At 38.5% G+C, this 22,439-nt stretch overlaps 1 protein-coding gene across 1 annotated transcript in view; it reads right to left on the bottom strand.

Annotated features, from left to right (window-relative positions):
* ITGA2 (integrin subunit alpha 2) overlaps positions 1-22,439 on the bottom strand; it is a 68,992-nt gene that overhangs the window by 8,095 nt on the left and 38,458 nt on the right. Inside the window, exons 11-27 of the mRNA XM_062513448.1 lie at positions 22,171-22,309; positions 19,393-19,538; positions 18,499-18,642; positions 16,413-16,616; positions 15,491-15,627; positions 13,896-14,035; positions 12,803-12,954; positions 11,649-11,759; positions 11,004-11,086; positions 10,078-10,219; positions 8,375-8,467; positions 7,279-7,355; positions 7,097-7,180; positions 3,914-4,016; positions 3,016-3,126; positions 2,444-2,548; positions 2,022-2,135 (exon numbers count right to left, since the gene is read on the bottom strand). Coding sequence (XP_062369432.1) covers positions 2,022-2,135; positions 2,444-2,548; positions 3,016-3,126; positions 3,914-4,016; positions 7,097-7,180; positions 7,279-7,355; positions 8,375-8,467; positions 10,078-10,219; positions 11,004-11,086; positions 11,649-11,759; positions 12,803-12,954; positions 13,896-14,035; positions 15,491-15,627; positions 16,413-16,616; positions 18,499-18,642; positions 19,393-19,538; positions 22,171-22,309 — 2,085 coding nt within the window. The remainder of the gene's footprint in view (positions 1-2,021; positions 2,136-2,443; positions 2,549-3,015; positions 3,127-3,913; positions 4,017-7,096; positions 7,181-7,278; positions 7,356-8,374; positions 8,468-10,077; positions 10,220-11,003; positions 11,087-11,648; positions 11,760-12,802; positions 12,955-13,895; positions 14,036-15,490; positions 15,628-16,412; positions 16,617-18,498; positions 18,643-19,392; positions 19,539-22,170; positions 22,310-22,439) is intronic.

Raw genomic sequence — 22,439 nt, forward strand, 5'->3', positions numbered from 1 at the left:
AGTAATAATATATCTCTTAGCAATCCTCTCTATATAATCCAATATATCACTTAGTAATAATCAACTTAGCAATGACACTGAGGAACTGGTTTTTCTTTTTCTTTAATGTACAGTTCTAGCAAAACAGAAAGAATTATTTATGTAACCCTTTTTAGAGTTATAACAAAACTGTCACTGCTACTAACAGGGAAGAGATGGGGGAAGATAGGAGTGAGAAAAGGAGACACAGCAACAAAAGACAGATGGGAATATATCTCTGGCATTTGAAAGAAATGGAAACTGGATGTTATTTTACTTCCCCCTGCCCTCACTTCTATCCAATGCTTCTGTTTTTCCCCATTTATTTTTTCTTTTCACTATGTGTTCCTCTCCATGTCTCAAATTCTGACATAGCTCTCTCAGCTTAAACAGACAAGATGACAAAAATCTTAAGCCAATTCCTGTTTGAAAAGGGACCTTGTGCCAGACCCCACTTCCCCTCTGTGGATGTACTGGGAAGAGAGGTGCATGGCTGTGCAGACATTGATGGTTCACTGCTGCTGTTCTACAGCACCACAAGGAATGGCCTCAGGTTCACGGGAGCACACGTCCACTCTGCAGCTGAACCAAAGGCAATGCCTACTCTGTCATTTTGCTTCCTCAGTCATTTCTCCATGGTATGGTCAGGTACCATGGGCAGCTGTGGGTCTGCAGTGGCCAACCCACCAAACTGACTGTCTCTGCAGTGAGAGTTATTGCATCCCTGCACTGTGGCCATCTGCCCAAGTGGTGTGTCCTGCACACCTAAAATTTTAGAAACACATCTGAACACTATTCAAAGCACCTCAATTCCTAAACACATATTTTCTTTGCTTAACAGGTACTGGCAAGTCCTTCTTGGACAATGGCAGATTGCCATTAAATAAAAAGGCTAATAATGTGCATTATTATTTGCACTGAATTTTGACAATAAAATAGAAAATTATAAAATGGGAGATGTGAGGAGAACTGTGCCATATGAACTTTCCTTCCTGTTGGCCAGTGATCATAAACAAACCATTCCCACTCACTTTTTTGAGAGGGTAGTAACCTTTTGTTCAGGTCTCCACCTTCTGCATACCTAAGAGCACTAACAAATGGTCTTAACCCAGCTGATTAGAAAAATATAAACTCTAAAGACAGACAGATGCTTTTTGTTGCACACTTCCATTACACATTTAACAATATCAACCTGACCTTTTCCTTTTAAGAGTCAGTGCTGGAGCTGACAACAGCCCTGCTGTTGAATGTCAGTACCTGCCACAAGAATCACCAGACACACTAGGGAGACTGCGTCATGTTCCTGACATGTTAGGCAAATCCAGGACTACAAGATCATTTGGTTGGTTGCCTAGCTAAGAAGCAAACATGGCCTAGCTTCAAAAGGCTGGTAACTCATGATGAGTTATACCCTGGAGGACACATGGCGATTGAAAATAGGCTGAGATATTGATGGATATTTTAAGCATCCTGCAGGACTCTAAGCAAGGACTGTTTATTTGACACCTACTCTAATAAACACAAAAAAAATCAATTAAAGACATTTTCTACACTTTCTATATCAAATAAAACTGGCAGCACTAACAGGGTTTTGGTATTTTGATGTGATTTAATGATGATCATGATGTAGGCTGTGGTGTTCAAAAGTTAAAAGCATGACTATTTTACAGGCTATGATGATACTGTGCTCTGCTGTCCTATGATGAGTTTTGTTGAAATTGTAGTTCCCCTAGAATGAATCTAACAGATGTAGGAAATGTTTTATTCAGCTGTGAAGGTTGAAGTATCACAGCATTTTCTTAGATTCTGAGCTGGACTGAAGTTTTATCAGCTCCATTATGAAGCCTCACTACTTCTAGGTTCAAGTTTTCAATCTGGAAAAACACAAACTGACATTAAAGTCTTTCTAGACTGTAAGGTCTCTGTACTGAACTTTGAAAAATATCAGGAGTTTGAAAATACGTGAGTGTGGGATCCTCCATAAAGATGCAGCTGATACTCACGGCAGCAAAGGTTCCATTCCAGATTTGGGTAGACACGTTCACAAAGTACTCTCCCTTCAGTGTAATGTCTTCCAGTTTGCATGTGATGGTATTGCACTTCACGTTCTTACAGTTCTTCCGGGAGAAACAGCAAGAAGAGGCAACAGCATGCATTAAAGATACACTTTCAAAAACGTTCTTGCAACATCCAGACTTTTTGCCCTTGCCTTTGCTGTTCTGTGTATACAAACTAAGTGCTTGGAGGCTGTGCTAAAGCAGATGCAGTGTCTGTGAGAACATCCATAGGTTGAGCTACTGCTCTGTAAATAAGGAATGACACCCCATCACAGCTCCCTCACAAGTACAGCAATAGGCTCAGAAGGTCAGCTCCGCTTCCTTTAGCTCAGAAGGTCCTGCTTACAGCAGCCCTGGGTTTTACTCACCAGTTCTTTGGAAGCTCTGAAGTTCTCTTTTGTGAAAGATGGAGAATAAGGTCTTTTCCCTATTTGCAGTGGATTTATCTGAGCATCACAAGTAACACCTCTGGTCTAGGAAAGATGGCAGGAATGAGACTGGATGACACTCTACTTGGGAGTTTATACTCATCATAATAAATATATATTTCTGGGTTTAGATGATGGCTCTTAAAAGCTAGAGTGTGAACACTCAATTCTTTAGGAAACTAAGAGTATGTGGTTTTGGTCAGAAGTAAATAATTCTTATGACAGTTCTTTTTTCTCCCCATATTGATCTGAAGGGTTTTTCCTGATCTAAAAATTTCATTTTTATGATAACTTCACCAGGAACTTGGAGAAAGACCTAATTGAAGAGATCCAAATACTCCACATCTGCCAAGTAATAGGCTAGTGTACTGCTGGCATTGTGGTAACCCCTTTATGAGGAAGGGACAAGGGGAAATAGCATAGATTCTCTTAAACTAAGCCGTAATACTGGGGAGCTAATTGATGTTTATAGTACTGATAAACCCCTGAAATACAGTTCAGTAGTTCTACACCTCATCTGTGGTGACTGCAGTTAGGTACATCAGTGGGTTGCCTTTGCTGGTCAGTTCTGGAAGACTGATTGTTACAGATGCCATCTTTACTGGAATACTTCCTGTTGTTACCTGCAAAGCAGAAAACTCAAGAGTTAATTCAGGTAGCTATGCATAAATGATATGATACAGCAAGAAAGTTAAAAATAATGGATGAGTATGGAAGAACTGGACTCCTTTTACATAATTTTTTTTATTAAGACACTGGGATAGCAATTTTGTGACTAGTAAAGCAGAAAGTATACTGTATAGCTCCAGGTTCCTGTCTGTTTTCTTAACAAAGCTCATATTAGCTGCATGAAATATATTTTGAAAAGCAAATATTCTGCCATGGCCAATAGACCTGTTTAGTCCTTTGGAGCAGCAGTTATAGGAATGGAAATGGAACATATTTAAGTTTCTTCCACGTTGCATATTTGGATCTAAGTTTTTTTCGGTGTTATGGATTTGTTTCTGTGATTTGGCTTGTTCTTGCATCAGGTTTGAGGCCTTAACCCTTGCAAATTTCAAGTTCCAAAGTCCAAGCCTGTAAAGACTTGCTTTTCTTTATCAAGCTGTCAGGAGACTCTGAAAAAAACAGTCTAAATTGACCTAAAGTTAAGCATTAACCATCTTTTAAATAAGTACACAGTGCAGGACCAATCCCTCCCCCATTTTACTTTTGCAAATGTCATCCTTAACCTTATTAGGACTCCAAGAACTTAACGCTATTTGCAAATTTTTTTTATTACTTGACCTATTCAAAAACCTCAAAATCAGACAATGAAAGGAGGAGTGGTTTTTTTAACTAGGTTTTGGGAGCAGGCTACAGAGGGAGCTACGGCAACTTCTTGAACCACAACAAAACAAACTTACTTACCTTAACTGAGAAGTTGAATGTGGGGCCAATATCTTCAAAATTATTCACAGTGGAAGGAATGTTATGACCAGAGTATACTTCATAAAAGTTGATGTTGGCAAGCCTGGTTAACAACCATGAAACCATACATTTCAATTTGGCAACTGCTTTGAAAACATATGTTACTATATATGCCTTTTTGAAACAGGTCAGAAGTACAGACAGAGAAATAGTTTTAACTAAAATAGTTAAATTTTACAAAGTTGGTTAAGAAAATGGTGTACTGGAGCCCAGAGCTGGAACAAACATGTGAAATTGAGACAAGAGAGTTGTGCAGAATACAGGCTCTCTCAGGCTTCTAGACCCTGCAATTTTTCAGGGCCATACTGCAAATTCCTTCTCTGTGCACAAACTGTCACATTCACCCTTGCATTCATCTTTTTCTTCAGAAAGGGCCTTCCTGCTGTCTTCCTAAGTGCACCTGTAACTGGTTTGGTGTAGAAACACAGACATCACCCTGTTTATGTACATGGTACATAGCACATAGCCCTCATAGTCATCTTTGTGTCACATTCTTTAATAATTATGGGTTTTAAAATCCAGAATTTCCAAAGTAACATAAGGGTGGCTTCAGCCCACTGCAGCATGGAATGGCAGGTGTGTGATGGAAGGACATGGTTCAAGGACCTCTGGGTTCTTAAGGAGTTCAGTTAGTCAGAACCACGCTCAAAGGCAAGGAAAATCTTGTGAAAAGTCAGTGCATCATACCCACTGCCTGCTACCTGTGAGCAGCTCCTCTGCTAAACCATCCCAAAACTGTGTCTGCTCTTCATCATTAACTTTCATTAGAAGTCTAATTTGAGTAGTTAAAAAGCAAGCTGGTAAGTGAGTTAACAAGAAATAGGGGCTATTACAACTCCTATATCAGCTCTTTCTATTACACAAGGAATCTATCATCTTTACTGCTCTCCCTGTTAAATTTGGGTAACATCTGTGCATAGAACCCCAATTTAATGTGTGTGCAGTCTTACAGATGTGCTTCCTGATCAGTTGTGGTCCTTCATACTGGACTGTGGATACTTTTTTGCTCCTCCATACTTTCTTCCATGAGTCCTTTCCTTGAAGGGCTTGCTAACAGTTACTCCAAGGAAAAGACACATGAAATATTTTCTGCTTCCTTATTGTTGAAGTCTTCAGTCCTTCCAAGATGCACAGTATCAGCTTCCTTGTCCTTTCAGAAGTGTCTGGTAAGACATATTGCTACATCTTCTCCTAGAAACTCAGGAAATTATCCCTAGAAAGACTTCACTTCAGAAAAACAGTACTTTTTTTCTCAACCCTTGTATTTTGAGGGATTACTTCTAGGCTGCATTACCTGCCTCAGGAAGGAACTAATTCTAGGTAAATACTTCCTAAGCCAAGTTATGCCATAGCTTAATATGCATTTCATTTAATTCTTTTAAATTTATCATCTCCAAGAACAACTAACCACTTTCTGGCAGTAGGTATTCCTTCATTCATTGATGTGCATATGAAATTGCATTTTCTCATATTCAAGAGTTGTAGCTGAATTCAACCCCTTGCCTTCCCTTGAATAACTTACATCTCTATAAATTATCCTCTCCTCACTTCTTCTGAAGCATTTAAGTTCATATTTCTCAGCTAATTAAACCTGCTGATTCAAGTTTGCACCATCTGAATTTCCTAAAAAATTCCCTCTGTATAGATGCTCCTGCAGTGTCTGCTGCTTCTGGCAGGTTTCATACAACTTTCTCGAGGAGCTGAAAGAACTTGAACTGCTGACTCAAATGCTTCTCTGCTCTTAAAACAATCTCAAAAATTCTTCATTACTCCAGGACTTGTGCACTTTTTCATGATGCAGGGCTTCCAATATTCTGAAACTGCTTATGCAAAGAAGGTTATATCATTAATCTTCTATACTGTGGCCCCTATTCCAGCTCATTCTACACAGCAGCCAACAGTTCTTGTAGCTAGGGTGATCTCTGAATATTAATTTCCTGGATCCATTTTTGCTGTGCATTTTGAAGCAGGTCCCTCTTTTTCAAATTTCTGCTATTCTCTGAATATCTACTGGTTTGGGTTTTTTTTATATCATTTGTATTTAGTAATTTTTGAACACTTTGGGATGCAAAAGCATTTTTTTTACCAAGAACTGGTGACCAAATGCATTAAGTGTAATTACATGTTGATCCTAGAAATTCAGTATTTGGGAAAGACAAAAAAATCTTTTCTTTGATGAAAATTCAAATATCCTACCTTGATTTGAGAGTGACAACAATCAATTTTTGTTTCAGTCGTAATCTAAGTTAAATAGTAACTGAAATAATTCTTGTTTGGAACAGTAACAGACTAATTATTGTTTGAGTGCATCCCAGATCATCAAAAGCACTTTCAGGGCTCAAGATAAGAACCTTCAAGAGCACTATATGAAGATAAAAGGTCTTAAAAGGGTTTTTGTTGTTTGCTCTCCCCCTGCCAGCTCAGCTGCCTCTTCTTACAAACCACCCTTCCCAGGGTAGAGGATTGCTCTTGCAGCAGCCCTGACTTGCCTTCTACATGGAGAAGAAAGGGCTGGCACCAGGCAAGGAGGTTAGGTTTGAGCCAGAATCTGGATGAATGCCTGGGAAAGCAAGGGAGAATCTGCCATCTGTACCTCAGGTTTTAGTTTAAATCATTATCTCTAACTGCTAAAAGGTTAATATTCTTGCTCCAGGTTCAGCAGATACATTCATAATTCTTTTTTTCTTTTTTTCCTTTCCGTCCTTTGCTGAGAGTTTGAGTGGGGTATATTTTTCCTTTTGATATTCTTTTGTTTTGTTTTCAACATTGTAACTCCAGATTTGATCCCATGTCATTATATTTGAGCCAAGAAACCCAATGTTATTATAACATATATACTATTGATGTTATCCAAACCACATGCACTGTTTGGTCTTCACATCACTTTCGTTCACAAGAGCATCTGTGACAACTGTTGAGAGGTAAGTACAGGTCCACAACTTTCATAAGTTTTTACATTTGAGTTTGCTTAAAAGGACAGACAAATGTGCTACTAGTGGTGAAGAGGTTATGACTTCCAAAACAAAAGCAATACAAGCTTCACTATATTTTAGTGCCCTTTCAAGACTGTTACTTCAAGTCACTTGGCAAAATGACTGTGTCTGTTTACAAAACTCAGCATACCTTGTGAAGTGAATTTCTGCATCATATCTCAAAGGAATTGATAAGGTGACCTGGTTGTCTGAGTCTTGCTGTTCCTTGCTTTCACTGTTCATCAAAATACATTTTAGTCAACTGTAATAATATTGTTTTATACAAATAAACTTTTAATACCTAATTTGCTTTCATATCATTATGTACTTTACCTCCACGCGTGAAAACTTAGAACTGCCACATTCTGAAGATTTTTAAGGTTAAAATCAAAGCTAATATCAAAGGATACCTACAGAAGAGACAAGGAACACATAGTAGATGATTTGGTACAACATCCAAGAGACTTCCCAAAAGGCATTATTCATGTGTGCAACAATCTAGAACCACCCTCTGTATCTGAATTCTCTACAGATTTCTGTGTAATATTTCAGCAATTTGTTAATACTTAGAATTGATTTGTTCTTACATTCCCCTACAAGCTGGCATTCTTACATAAACATGAGTTATTTGCATTTTAAAATTGTGTAGAACTAGCTACAAGCTGCAACAAAAGGTGTTCACAATTCCTTCATTTTAAACACTAGCATTGACACAAGCTTTGTATTCACTCTTCCATTTGTTCCAGCAGGTCCACTTTGAGTGATTCCATTAATACTGAGAACAAACTACTTAACCTTATATATATATATATATATATATAAAATTATAATTATTATTCTACATGTCCCACCACAGAACATCATATTTCTGTTCTTTCTAGCAAGTTTCTTATTGCTCTACTTGATTATGTTAGAGGCTAGAACCCTGTTTCTGCTCTGCCCTTGAGGAATAAGATATTCCATAAGACTGTGGATAACCTGAGGTTTATGGTAGATAAGAAAAAAAGATATACAATTCATTACAGGGCTGTGTGGGCCTCTAATCTTCTCCCAAAACCATACTGCTTTCTTGAAGAGATGAGATTCATGGAGAAGGTGAAGGACTGAAGGAGGTATTTGATGGGAATTGTGCTCAGTTCTTAGGAGCCTGCACATGATGCTCTATGTTTCTCTGCCCCAGCTTTCACTCTCCAAAAGTTACATAACTGTAGCAGCATTTGGAAGCTGTGGGTTGTGACAAATGAGCCTTGAGAGCCCTTTTTTCCTTTAATCTGGCAGGGAGTCACAAATTTTAAACCCTAGTTTGCTTCTTTTAATCCTCTATTGTAAAATCTAAGAAACCCTTATAAGTAAGAAATGCAGAGTTAGGGACAAACAGCAGAAAAGGTTTTGGTTATCGTTCAAGGTTATTTAAAAATGCTAGCTGTACCTGTTGTCCTGTTCTGAAAACAGGATAGCTTATTTGGCAAATGACTGTACTTTGTGCTGCTCCTGTTTGACATGAGACTTCAGTCCCATCACTCTGCAGAGAAAACAGACAGCAAAAAACATCTTAATATCAGGTTTTGATAAGGCAGAGCAGTGTGTACTGTAAACAGCATATGTATTGTACTAAGGAGGAGTGAAAATATGCAGCAAGTGTGTGGGGCATAGGCAGGACCAGGAGGAAGTCACAAGAAAGGTGACAAGTCACAAGGATCATTCCTACTCCATTTCTTGTGGGCTGTAATAATCTTTCTAGAACTTTGGGGTGAGCTTGAAAGAAGGAATACAGGTGAGAGAGTACAGGTCAGCTCTAGCACTAACTTCTACTATCCTTTTTTACAGAAGTTTTACAGAACTTTTGCAGACATATTTACATAATCTTAGAGCTGGTAAAGTACTTTCACTGTAGAATTTTGTGTGCGAAGGGGAATTCCTACAGAAATCAAACTTTCTGTAGGAAAATCTGCCATACATAGTAGCTTGTTTACTACTTTGGAGACTATGGGCTTGTCATCATCCTTGATCCAAAAAAAAATTCCCAGAACAGAGCCAGTTATCAACCCTTGGAGAAGAATTTATTAAAAAGTACTGTCTTTTGTAAAAAAACATTCCTAGTAGACATTTACCATTCATGAATTGTGCTACAAAAAAACCCTCAAAACAAACCCCCCAAAAAGACCCATACATACTCAGTTTATGTTTTTCTTCCTGCCTTGAAGCAGGCACATTTTTGGTCCAAACTTCACTTGCAGGCTGAAGTGCTTCTAAGCAAAAGGGCTTTTAAAGCAAAACAAAATTCTAGCTCCAGTGTGGTCTTTTGGCAGAAGAGAAATGAACAATCTTGCTGCACAACAGGATGGGGAGGTAGAGGCACCCCCAGCATTGTGTGCAATACTTTTGCCAATTCATTGTTCAGAATAATGCTGCTCTTGGGCAGGAATGAATGCTATCCCTCCTCTCCCTTAAGTAAACGGATTGCTCTGGATTTCACCCGCAGGATTATCACGCACCTCTCCAGCAGGAGCCTGACCATATAAGCCAAGCACCGAAATCTGCATTTCATCCTTCGTGAATTGGGAGCAACAATTTAAATTATAGGTATATTGCATTCCCCAAAATAGTATGCATAATTCCTCTTTTTCCCTACGATAAAATTTGTTGAAAGAAGAGCTTTTGGTATAGTGATCATGTCAACCTGATTAACTGTCTAGCTGGAACACATGGCCTTGGCAGTAACATTATTTCTAGATCCAAAGTTTATGCTTTAAGGATTCATCATAAATGCTGCATGTCTGATTTATCAAATACAAATTCCCTATGGCACAGCAACTTGCTTCAGGCATGTTGCTGAGAGTTAAGAAGAAGGTGTGGGTGCCAAGGCCTAAAGTGAGGAAAACATGTCTGAAGTGAGGTCAAACTCAACAAGTTGCAGCTTTTATGCTGAGCTGGAAATATCTCTCCTTGACCTAAATAAACTGATATGCTGGGGGAATAATTCTGGGGTCCAGGAAAACATATTATGAGAGTTTTGTGCAAACATTATTTTCTGGAATAGGCACTGCCAGAAAGGAAAAAAAAAACCAAAAAACTCCTGAGAATTCAAAATCAGGTGATGCAACAGAAACAGTCAAGTTGGGTATCACATACCGGTAAAGAAGACGAAGCAAAAAACAAGTTGTCTGAAAATGTAGTTTGGATTCTGGTGTTATATGCATTTTCCTTTTTATTTCTCAATTTCACATTGAATGTTAGCCTTCTGTTTTTGCTGCTGACAATAAACTGTTGTTTGCTGTTAGAAAATAAAGTCCATTGTTGTAAACAGAGGTACTAGAACAGCTGTGGATCAGGAAAATGTATTGCCTGAAGCCAACAACAAATAATAAGCACAGCAAGACATTTCCTACATTGTACACACTTAAACACTCTGCTTTCTAAACCCCTTGGCATAAGAAATTCTGTGATGGTGCTTCCTAAAACCAGATAGAATTATTGTATTCCAAAAGTACAGGACTTGATTATGTGTTGTTAAAGTGACTTTGCTGAATTTTCAAGGGGTCTACCCTGGTGGGAAGGTGGACAGAGTAGGCAGCACACAAGGGCAGCCTTATCTCTGTGATGTACACATATGCATATATCTGATGTGGACTTAAAATATGTGTTGGCCAAACAGGTGACCACAGCCTCCCATTGGCACGGAAGCTTCAGCATCCTTGCTGATCCCTGTAGGAGAAACGAAGACAATTGCTGCAGCTGCTGCTGCTCTCCCATTGTGCTACCTTTCCCAACAGCAGCCAGTCAGACACAAATTGTCCAAATACTATGTCTTCATCTCTAAGGTATCAAAACTTGGGTTGGTCTAAGCTGACAAGAGTTCTACTTCTATGTTTGTGCGCCTATTCCACCTCTTTGTCCTTTATTAAATTTAGATTAAAATGCCACTGGATTATCTCTGCTGTTTCTAAGTGTATGTTAAACTAGAAAGGCATTCTTGTCTAGAAATTCATCCGAAGCCCACAGACAAACCAAATGCTGAAAACACTGCACCCTAACAGTTCCACTGATTCAGCTCTTACCTGTCATCTGCCTTCCGCTGAACATTCAGAACAAGATCACAGATACAAAGTTCATCTTCACCACAGTCTTTAATAAAAGGAATCTAGGAAAAGGAAAAACATTTCCTGAATGACAGGGCTCAACCTTTAACATTACCTGAAAACACTAGAATGCAAACACCTTAAAGCTGAAGCACATTCTTGGTTTGCAGATAAGAAAAGTCCCACTGAAGACAATTAAAAATCTTCACAAGGGAATGAGTGAACTGAATAATGTGTTGCTAAGTGTCAACTGATCTAATAACAAACAGATAGGTTACTCTCCAATGACAACAAAGGTGATGTAGTCAAATCAGTTCCATCTCTCTTTTATGTACATTTTACTGCAGAATAAACTGAAAGAATTAATCTCTGCCATGGACTAGAAGTTCACATCAACAGTGACATGGCTGAACTAGCATTGCTTGTTATGCTACAGTGGCTGATGTATGTGTGTGTGAACAAACTCATGCAATACAGGCAAATGTATAAAACAAACCAGGGGACACCTCTCCATGTGACTTACATGGAACACCAGTTTCCCTTTACCTCTTTTGTGTTTGTGGGGGCCACACATTATGGATGTGTACAGCCATACCTATCTGAATAGTAAATCTGCATACTTACACTATAGGCTACAGATGCTGGAGAAGATATGTCCAGGACAGGGCTGGAGCCAGGATTTGCAAGGCCAATGTCAATGCGCAGACTAAGTGAATTCACTGCATCTGAAGGCTCCTGTAAAATACATGGTTCAAATGATGGCTGCCAGCACAGAAAATAGGGTAAAACTGGCCATTTCTATTGTGCATTGAGAATGCACAGTAAAAAAATACTAGCTCTAAAAAAGGAGAAGCAACACTTCAAAGCTTCATTTCTTAAAGAAAATAATTTTGTGAGATTGACTAGTATGGGCTCCTCTAGGTTAACAGTTTTCAGTGTGATTTCCATGATAAAATGGATTTTTCTAGAATTCCTGGAGACTGCACATCACAGTAACTACTAGGGCTAAGGAAAGGGAGATTGTCTGCAGCTGTAGGAACTGGTCCTCAAAGCCATCACCAGGTAGCTTTTATTCTCATCTAGCTGAAGAAGTCAAATTCCTGTTCCATGCTGCCTTACCATCATAAAGAGCATCTGGACCTGAGTGACACTAAAACACAGTAAATCCATGTTTTCTCTTTTTCTCAGTACTGGATGAATCACCTTCTAGCCCTGTGGTTCACCACTCCACATAGTACTAAATGTGATCAATAGGTCACTGCACACCAGAGCAGGGACAGAAGTCCTCCACCTGAGCCAGCATCATGCAACAGGGCTTAAGGCAAGCCTCAGGGCTGTGTTCAGTCTTTGCTTCTGGAGAAAAATGGAGAGTTTTTATTTAATTCCTTGGTGTGTACCAGGGGTTAGAATGCACCCAAAGTTTGCCTGAATGTTAGTTTGAAGAAAGCATTTGCATGTATGTCTTAGTTCTTACAGAAGAATCTGCTCAGAGGGAAATTAAAATCTATTTAAGCTATAGACCATGGGCTCTGTATTATACCAGAGATAAATAACACAATTAAGAACGCTCTTTCCTATCATAAAAATTTGTACTGAATGTGACAGTTATTAGTTTCTATGGAATCATAATCTTATTAAGTATTTTTTGCCTGGGGAGATTTGGAGAACATAAATAATTCAGTCCACCATGCATGAAATTCACATTACAGACAAAAAAATTAATCCATGTCTTCCTCTGGTCACTTTTGTTATGCAACACTACTAACAATTGCACTTACTTGTACACTGAAGACATCATGAACACAATTCTCTTCATGATGTACCACAAGATCCTTCTGCATGTACCTTTCATTATTTTCTTTGAAAAGTCCTCTGGAAGTCACTCTGGAGGATTGGAGATCTGCATCCAATGTTGCATTGTACTTTATAGCTACAAAAAAGAATAACAGTACATTTTTGACTGAGCATGGTTGCCTGACATCTCATTACTATGCTCAATATTGTAGGGACTAGACTTTCCAAACCACACTAAATATTTCATGTTCTTCATAGCTGAACACAGAGCAGTTTCAAAATGAAAGTATTTTCTCTTGTGTTCTCCCAAGCAGTCAGACAGGTTTAGGTCCTGATCTGCAAGGAGCACATTAAATGCCAATCAATCCAGCCTCCACTGCAGATGTCTGAGCCTGCAGCTCAGGCAAGAAGCCAGTCAGTAGTGCTAGGGTTACTCTAGATAAAGCGGCCTTGCAACAATATCACTGAACTCAGGGTGACTTTAAAGAATCTGCATCTTCTCTTCAATCACACAATTTCCACTTCGCTTTGTTTTATGACTAATATGTTGTGGAAGTTCATTGTCATTTTATAGCTTAAAATCATGAGTTCCTAAAGGCACTGAAGCAGTCCAACTGGTGTTATCTGTGAGACTGAACTGAAAAACTTCATGGGAACCCACTTCTGGTCACAGAAATATTCACGGTCCTCTGAAAAGAAGAGGTTCTTCCCACTAACAACTGTTCTGAGCTGCTGGAAAATATTTCATTTTCTTTTTCTGAAGGGAGAGGAAAAGTATGCAGTCTGTTGTTGAAACCAGAAGGTTGGAAAAACCCAGCTCCTCACTAATGACCTTTTTGGGGATTGTTGAACAACAAGGACACAGCTCTCTTCTATACTGTTAATTTCCCACTTTTCAAAGAGTATGGAGCCAGTGATAAATTAGGTCTTAAAAACACTTTCTCAAGCACTTATGTTTTATATTGATTTTGTGATTCTTGACATTCAATCTAATGCAACTTTAGACTTTACATTACTTATTTGAATAATGGATTTTTGAAGAAATTAATATAAGAAAAATAATTGAAATATTCTTACCCACTTGATTATTTTTCTTAGCAGGTCTAAATGTAGCCTGAAAACATATTTTGACAGTTATATCTGTATTCTTGTTCAGCAGACTGATTTTCTCAGGTTTAAATGAAGCAATAATGGACACATTTGCAATGCCTCTTGACCTGAAAAATATATTTTAAAAGTTACATGGTGTTTTGAAGAATTCTGGGTAACATAGAAGATGTTGTCTAATACTAACTGTAAATGTTAGTATTGTTTTTTTTTTTTTTTTGGTTCCCAATGTAAACTTATTTTAATGGCACTATTAAAATTATTTTTCCTTAGGTACACATGAATTTGTTGATATTGTTGCTTACAGCAGTAATAATATGTATGTTCATGTCAAATTAATGGCTCACTGATGTCTTTATTCTAATGCTCTAATCGATCCCTCAAGGCATCAGAGAATGAAGCCCTTGGCCTATTTTCCAAATAAGTAACCTTCTGCTCCTTTAGAGCTCTTCTGGGAAGGTGAGAATGGGCAATTCTTCATTTTATTTAATAACCTAATTTATCCGAAAAACAACTTTCATGTAATTAAGATTTTGAAGAACAGTTTCAAAGGAACCCTACATGTAAAAACAAACACTTTAATTAAAACAACATGCGTTAATCAGCCCAAATGTCAGAGCAAAGGAATAACAAGCATCTTCATTAATCAAATTTAAATAAATGCTGGTAGTTCAAGGTGCATAATTTTCTTTAATGAAATCCCCAGCAGCAGCAGTCAGAAGTCCAAACTGACCATTCATTTTTAATTATCTTGTTTCATTATGAAAGAATTAGCAATTCAGTGATATTTTTCTTACAATGGGGAGCCTCAGGCATGAAGGCAGTCAACAGATAGAAAAGGAAACAGCATTTGAGTTTAGCTCCTCAAGCAAGGAGTGGAAATCACAGCCTACTTAGGCAGGCAGATGATTTGGGTTCTGTGAAACTTTTTAATATTTTGTGAAAGTACTCTGACTTCTGTGGCAAAGGCAATGTGCCATTAAAAATGTGTTTCTGGCCAGCACTAGGTGTCAGCTCTCTATTGCTGCTCTCTGTCCTTACCCTGCAGGACAACACTCTCCCTATATCAGCCTATCAGCCAGTAAAGGTCGTGAAGGTTGTGGTTTCACCTGTCTCTGGCTCAGCTATCAAAATTATACTGTGGCTACTGAGGCACACAGCCTGCTGTTACAAACACTCTCCATTAAGCCCCATTCCCTACTGCTGTCCTTTTCCCTCTGTGTCTGCACAGCAGTAGCAGGCAGATGTCTCCTGATCTTCTCATTCCTGGCCAGGTCCCTCCCAGCAGGCTCTGCCACCTGACTTCCTCCCACATGCCCTGGCTCTGCCCTGTGTGCTGCTTTGGCTTTCAGTGGTTTAATGATAAATGCTTAACAGAGATTTAGTCCAATGCTCTTTTTTTAAGCTAGTTTTGATAGCAGTGATAAGGCAGCAAGTGTGTTAGTGCTGAACACAAGGAATGAAAGGGCTCTTTAATTTGCTTATTTTCCTGTTTAATTAACTACATGTTCAACTGCTGCATCTGAATCACTAACTGCTTCCTTTCTAAGAACGAGTATACCAACCATAGCACGACCACATTTCCATCAGCACCAACTGATATGTCAGCAATGCCATCGTCATCTAAGTCTCTATGGCCATCTACTGATCTTCCAAAGAATTGGAGCTTTTGTCCAAAAGCAGAATCCGATCCTACGATTTTCTGGGAAAGAGAGTTTGGTTACTGAGTTTGCCAAAGCATGCTTAAGTCTGTAAATAGTAGCCTAATTAATAGGTTTTCATTGATACTCCCTGTATATGCAATATATTGTTTAAACAAAATGCATTTGTGGGTCTTTTCTCAGATGCTTTTGTAGCACTTCTTTCTCTATTGCAGCAGACAAAGGACTAGATTTTTCTGTCTTGGAAACAGATCAGCTAACTGACTGCTGTATGCCAGATACAGCTGGAAACTTTTTCCATCTCACATTGAGCAACTCAAGGATATGAAGCTTAATAGGAATTCTAACAAATACTTGCTACAACCAGGAAATCTGCATGGAAGGTGATAATAAGATTACCATTATAGTATATATATGAAGACCAGTGAAAGATTTCCCCTTTAATACTATGCATTTGTAATTTGCAGAGCTGGGGTTTATCTAATCTTCATTGCTGTACATCAGCACTAGAAACCTGAAAAAATAGGTGTCAAACACTTTTAGGATATTAGCTGACTTCACACTCAGGCATCAAAAATGGTTCAGAATAAGCATCTTGGACATCCTTTTCCTCTATATGGTTCAGTTACAAGCACCACAACATCAGCCTGGATAAGCTGACAGCTGAAGAAGGAAGGAGAAGCACAAAATGTGAAATAAACCATGAGAATTACAGTACTACTTTAACAGGTTGAAACAGCAGCCAATTAAAACACAGAAAACCTTCAGCTTTCCTCTAGCAGATTTAAAGGCACCAAGTACAGCATTATGCAACACAGTTATTTACCTGAGAATATTTGGTATGTATAGTCTTTTGAAATCCATTATAAATGTAAATTGCTCCAGAGTTTTGGTTTTCTAGTGGTGCACCTATTACAACATCATTAAAGCCATCCAAGTCAATGTCTGCAAGTGCTGCAATTGCTGATCCAAAGCGTGCATTTTCTGACCCCTGTGGACCTTCCAAGAGTTCTTGTTGATCCAATATTCCCTTTAAAAATTGAAAAAATAAGAAAAAGCAGAAGCATAACTATCATTGCACCAGACTGGACATAGGAGCAGTATCTATGTGCATTTTTTTTTGTTTCTGTTTCCAGTACATTCCCCTCAGATAGCTCAACATTGAATTCCTTCCCCATTGTATTGCCCATTCAGTTTGCATTATGTCTCAAAGTCTTGGCAAGAATTACACAGCAAAATCAAAGCCTGCTATGAAAAGTACTAACAGCAAATATAACCATATGTATGAAGCTTAAATGCCCTCTCTGTCCTCATCTGACTGTTCTGAAGTTTCACAATACATTGAAAAATACAGTTTCCAGTTTTGGATTACTGGTTTTTATGCAGAGGGAATGGAAATTATGTAACTGGACATAATTCTTTGAAACAGAAATGGAATTTCCTTACTAAACTAATGCAAAAAACATGTGTCCAAGTGGTAAACTCCTGACCTTTCCAATGCCAATGAAGAAAGAAAGACTGGAGATCTTCATAGTTAAATAATCCCACTTACATTAGATTAAATGCAACTCTGGCAAATAGCATTCTCACCTTTAACCTCAGTTATAATACTGTTCTTAAAATTTTAGAAATAACAGCCAAATTATTTATTAAAAATTACTAGAAAACTATTACTTGCACAACAGGGGCAACTTGCACAAATCCAGATTATTTAAAAAAATATTAAAAATACCTTTGATTATTCATTCTTATTTAAAATTTAAGTAATTTTAAACTCAACATTTGACAACAACTAAACATTGTAAGATAGTTTTCCAATTTATTTGGTTTTCAGAAGCAAAGAAAAAAATACCCTTTCATTTTTCTTTTCTTTCTGATACCAGAGGCAAAAAAAAAAAAGAAAGACAGCTGCCAATTTTCAGCTCCTCCATCTATGTTGAAATTGATTTAGGATAGTTTCCTGTTGTGTCAGGATACTCTGACTAAGGTCCTGCTGAGGAGGGTGGTCCTTCCTCTCTTATTCATTTGATTGTACTTTACCTAGCAAAAAGACCGTTTTCTGTTTTCTCTGGTGGATGTCAGATATTAATTTACTTTGCAGACATCCAGTGAATGAAAGACTTTTCAAAAATGCCAGAAGGTTCAGAGGATGGTTAAAACATGTATTCTGAAAACACCTACTAAGGGTCTGAATAAAAAGTACTGTCAATGAAGAATCAGACAAATAATTAAGCTTTACTGAATAGAGGGGACAACAAGAGTTATGGTAACCATCCAGTGTTAGAGTCTACAGAACAATGCAGAAAGCTGGTAGAAGAACATTTCTTAGAACTGCTTTGGGAATACTGTCAGGCATTGAATACATTCACCAAAAACAAACGGCAAATTAATTAGCAATAGCCTTGAGCAAGGTTTTTCAGAGATATGGCCAACCCTTGCTATATTAGCATGAAGCCCATTGCCTGACACCATGACCAGGGAGACACTGAGAGCACCAGGCCCCTGACCACTAATAGTGCTTAGCTACTGCCTTGCTCACTGGCTCCATTTCGGTCTGATCCAGCTGCCTAATTCCCAGATTACATGCACAAGCAGATCTGGGGTGAGCTGGTAGCTGTTACTGAAAAGCAGAACATGCAATGCAGCATTGGAAAGGCCTCCACACACTGCCCTCTAACCAGGAAGCCTCGGTACCATTCATCCCTGCCCTTATGCCACATCCCAGGAAAAGCACTGTGCTCTGTTTCTTGTAAAAAAGGGAAAGTCACTTGAAATATTTCTAATACCTTGGAAAGATTCACTAAATAGTGACTTCAAGGATCTGGAGAGGCCAAGGGCCTTTTAGCATGCATGTGGTTAATCTGATTTGAAAGAAATTAGACCTAAGTAATGCTGGCTTGAGCCATTTTTACCTTTGTGATGGAAAACATGTATACTCTCCCTTCTTCCTTCTTCAGGTCATTCATATACATAGGTGCACCAACAAGCAGCACATCTGTCACAGAGTCTCTGTTGACATCCACTGAACACACCACACTGCCAAAGTAGGAGCCAATCTGAAAACAATAGCAAATGGGTTGTCGCTGTATATGGTTTTTGTAAGTCACGTTTTAGCACCTGATTCAGAAAACTTTCATCCAGTAATATTCCAGTACTACTGAACATTGATGAATTAAATTAAATCTGTAGGAACTCATCTTGCTGGAAGAATCATGTACATATACATATACATATACATATACATATACATATACATATATATACATATACACATACTTCACTGTTTCTGTCCCGTAGTTGCTGCTATGGCTTTACCACTCAGCAATAGAGATTACAACAGAAAGTAAGATATGAGAGAAATATATTTTTTATAACTGCATATGAAACTACCCAACCTCTGATCTACTCTCAGATTTGTCTTTCAGGTGACATCAAAACCAACTAAAATCATTCCTCTTTTCCAGAGAAAAAGAGATGAGCTTCCACATCTATCTTCTGATGTCATCTACTTCATAACTTCTCAGACAGAGCTGAGTTCACTGAGTCTCTCCCAATTTGAATTGTTGACAGAAGGATACATTAGTTAGATTTGTATATTATCTTTTACCAGTAATTGGATTACTTCCTAAAGTACTGTTCAAGAGTTACAGCTGACCACATTGAAATAGTCTAGGGGCAGAGAACAGTTCAAGTGGATTCTAAATGCTTTGAGACAAAGACGAATTTTCAAAACAAATTGCAATTTACTGCTGGGTCAATAAAAACAGATTCCTGAAAGTCTGTATTCATGATCAAAATATACTTGCCTGCTCGCCTCTCTGTGACTGTACAATTGCAATATTACCATCACTGTCCACATCATAAACCACCACTCTGCCAGTGTAGTTGGATCTTGGTGCACCAGCAACAAAATAGACAGAGCTCATAGTTGAGAGAACAGCAACAGAATAACCTGGGGATAGAAGCCAACATTTAACATATGTGAGAGAACATTAATTACAATTTATCTGTTGGTAATCCATAAAGGCACAGAGGATGAATCAATCTGGTATGTTAATTGCAGAGTGACAATTCCAGATGGGAAGTATGCTGTCACATATGCATAAAATTTGCAATATTCTCCTGGAGAAAACAATGACACACAGATCAAGTTGAAGCAGGTTTAAGGAATAACACAATAGCTTAGCCTATTCAGTAAAATGCAGACCACAAAAATGTCATGCTTGTGAAGGAGACATGAAAAAAACATGCAAAACGTATCCTTGGAAAGAAGAAATAAAGCGAAATATGAGATGAACATTTGAATCAGTCTTGGGAGGAACACCTAGCTTCTGCAAAGTTTGCAGTGCATTTTCCCACAGCTCACCAAACCATAGACCAGTGGTTTGTGTGAATAGAAGAGGCTACATTAACAGCTTATTAGCTGAAGGGTTGATTGAACTTCTTTGAACATTTTAATCCTCATTACCATTATTCTAGCATTTATTTGCTTTCAGGAAACATAATTTAATACCTGCAAAAATGTAAGCATGTATTAGCAGTAGAAATCTAGCATTAGTACATACTTTAGATTTCTGTGGTTTAGTTCCAGCAAATCTATTTTAAGCAAAGAAAACAGTCATCCTTTTTAAAGTCTATAGTTAATAACAAAATGCCAGTGATGGGACAGAAAATGCAGATCTTTAGCAAGCTGCAGAACAATATGAGGAGCACAGTCTAAAAGGGTTATGCCTTGCTCTTTACATCACACCAGCCTAATTCAGATTTTTTTTGTTTAGACATAGGGTGAGAACAACTTTTGTGACTGAAAGTTCAATGAACAACTAAACAAGATTTTATTCTGCAAGTACACACCTTCCTAATCAACACAGAATACAGTACAGAATACAATAATTTGAAGTGAGTGGCTGCAGTGCAGAACAAGGGCCAATTGATCAGGCTGTGATGTTCTAGCAGCTCTTTAACTTACACTCACTTCCCCAAGCTGGTGAGAGAGAGCTGGTATGGCGAGCTGCTACTGGAGGACAGAAAGTGGAAGGGAAATAAAGGGACAGAAAAGGCAACAACATTGTTTGATCCAGAAAGATTAAAGTAAATACACTAAAACTGCCTTGTAGAGAAAGGAAATTACCTGAGCTTTTTAAAATAATTAAGAAAATGAAGTAAGAGAAAGTCTGAAGAGGTCATACATTCCAAAGAGCTGCTGCTCATTTGGTTGGGTTTAGATTTATTCATTTTGTTGGATGAAAGTAATACTGAGCCATAGGGGGAAAAAAAGAGTACGTTTGTTGCAAAGAGAGCATATTATTAAATACCTTCAAGAATGAGAAAGTCAAAGATGTTTAATGTAGTAGAGTTATTCAGGGATGAAACAGCAGAGCAGGCATGTTGAAGGTTTACAGAAAACATTTCAATGAACTGAGAATACTGGCTTTATTGGGTCACAAAAACATGTCAAAAATACATATGGAGATTATAAATTAAATCTCTATTAATTGGTAACAATATTCAAAATCTACAAACTGAACTGGAAAAGGCCAAGGGAACAGCAAGCACATATGAAACAATAGAAAGTCAATCAGCTTCTCATCCACATTAAACTGGGGAAGAACACTCAAATATTGTAACAGAAGCAGCTCATAATGATCAGTATGATTCACTAAGCAGCCTTTTCAAATACTGTGATTTATTATGTCTCTGTGACTGTGCTGGTTTTGGCTGGAATACAGTTAATTTTCTTCACAGCAGCTGGTGTGGAGCTGTGATTTGGATTTATGATGGAAACAGTGTTGGTAAGACTGGGATGTTTTAGTTAGTGCTGAGCAGTGCTCACACGGTGTCAAGGCCCTTTCCTCTCCTCACCCCACCAGCGAGGAGGCTGGGAGGGGTCACAGGGAGCTGGGAGGGGACACAGCCAGGGCAGCTGCCCGCAAATGACTGCAGGGGTATCCCATCCCATCCCATCCCATCCCATCCCATCCCATCCCATCCCATCCCATCCCATCCCATCCCATCCCATCCCATCCCATCCCATCCCATTCCATATGGTGGCACGCTCAGCATGGAAGGAGGAGGAAGCAGGGAATGTTCAGAGTGATGGCGTTTGTCCTCCCCGGTCACAGCTCTGTGTGTTGGAGCCCTGCTGTCCTGGGCATGGCCTGCCCATGGGAAGGGGTGAATAAATCCCTTGTTTTGCTTCGCTTGCATGCATGACTTTCACTTTGTCTGCATCTCAACCCAGGAGTTCACTCACTTTGATTCTTCCAACTCTCCCCCATTCTCACTCCCATTAAGAAGAGAGACTGAGTGGCTGCTTAGCTGCCAACTGGGGTTAAACCACAGCTGTGACAAAGACCGATTGTTTTTCAGTTTACAACTTTGATATTAGTAGAATTTAAAAAAAGTCAAGTTTTTATTCAATGAACTGTTGACCAGTAAAAAAATAATTATTTTTTGACCAAAATTTCTTTCTACATTATCAAATAATTTCTTAACACAAATCTGGCTAAAGGAGAACTTTACAACTTTTTTAGTATCTTAATCAAGGTTTCATACATTTCCAGATTTTTATTTCAGCCCCTTACCTAGATATGAACTATGGTTTCTGTCCTGTAGAATCTTCTCAAACACATGGCCTGGAAAGGTGGTGGCTCTGTCTGAAGACTCCTGAACTACTGTTCCACTCCAGTCATAGGCCCCAACTGCACCCAGCAGCAGAACATCCTTTAAAAAATAAAAGTCAGTATTTTAGAACTACCTGATTCTGCAAAAGTGTAAGCAAAGCTGAAGGTCCCATGAATAATTTCCTACTTCACTGTGTTTAAGCCAGTGATGCAGACTAAAGCCTGCAGGC

This window comes from Cinclus cinclus, chromosome Z (genome assembly GCF_963662255.1).
Source record: "Cinclus cinclus chromosome Z, bCinCin1.1, whole genome shotgun sequence".
NCBI lineage: Eukaryota > Metazoa > Chordata > Aves > Passeriformes > Cinclidae > Cinclus > Cinclus cinclus.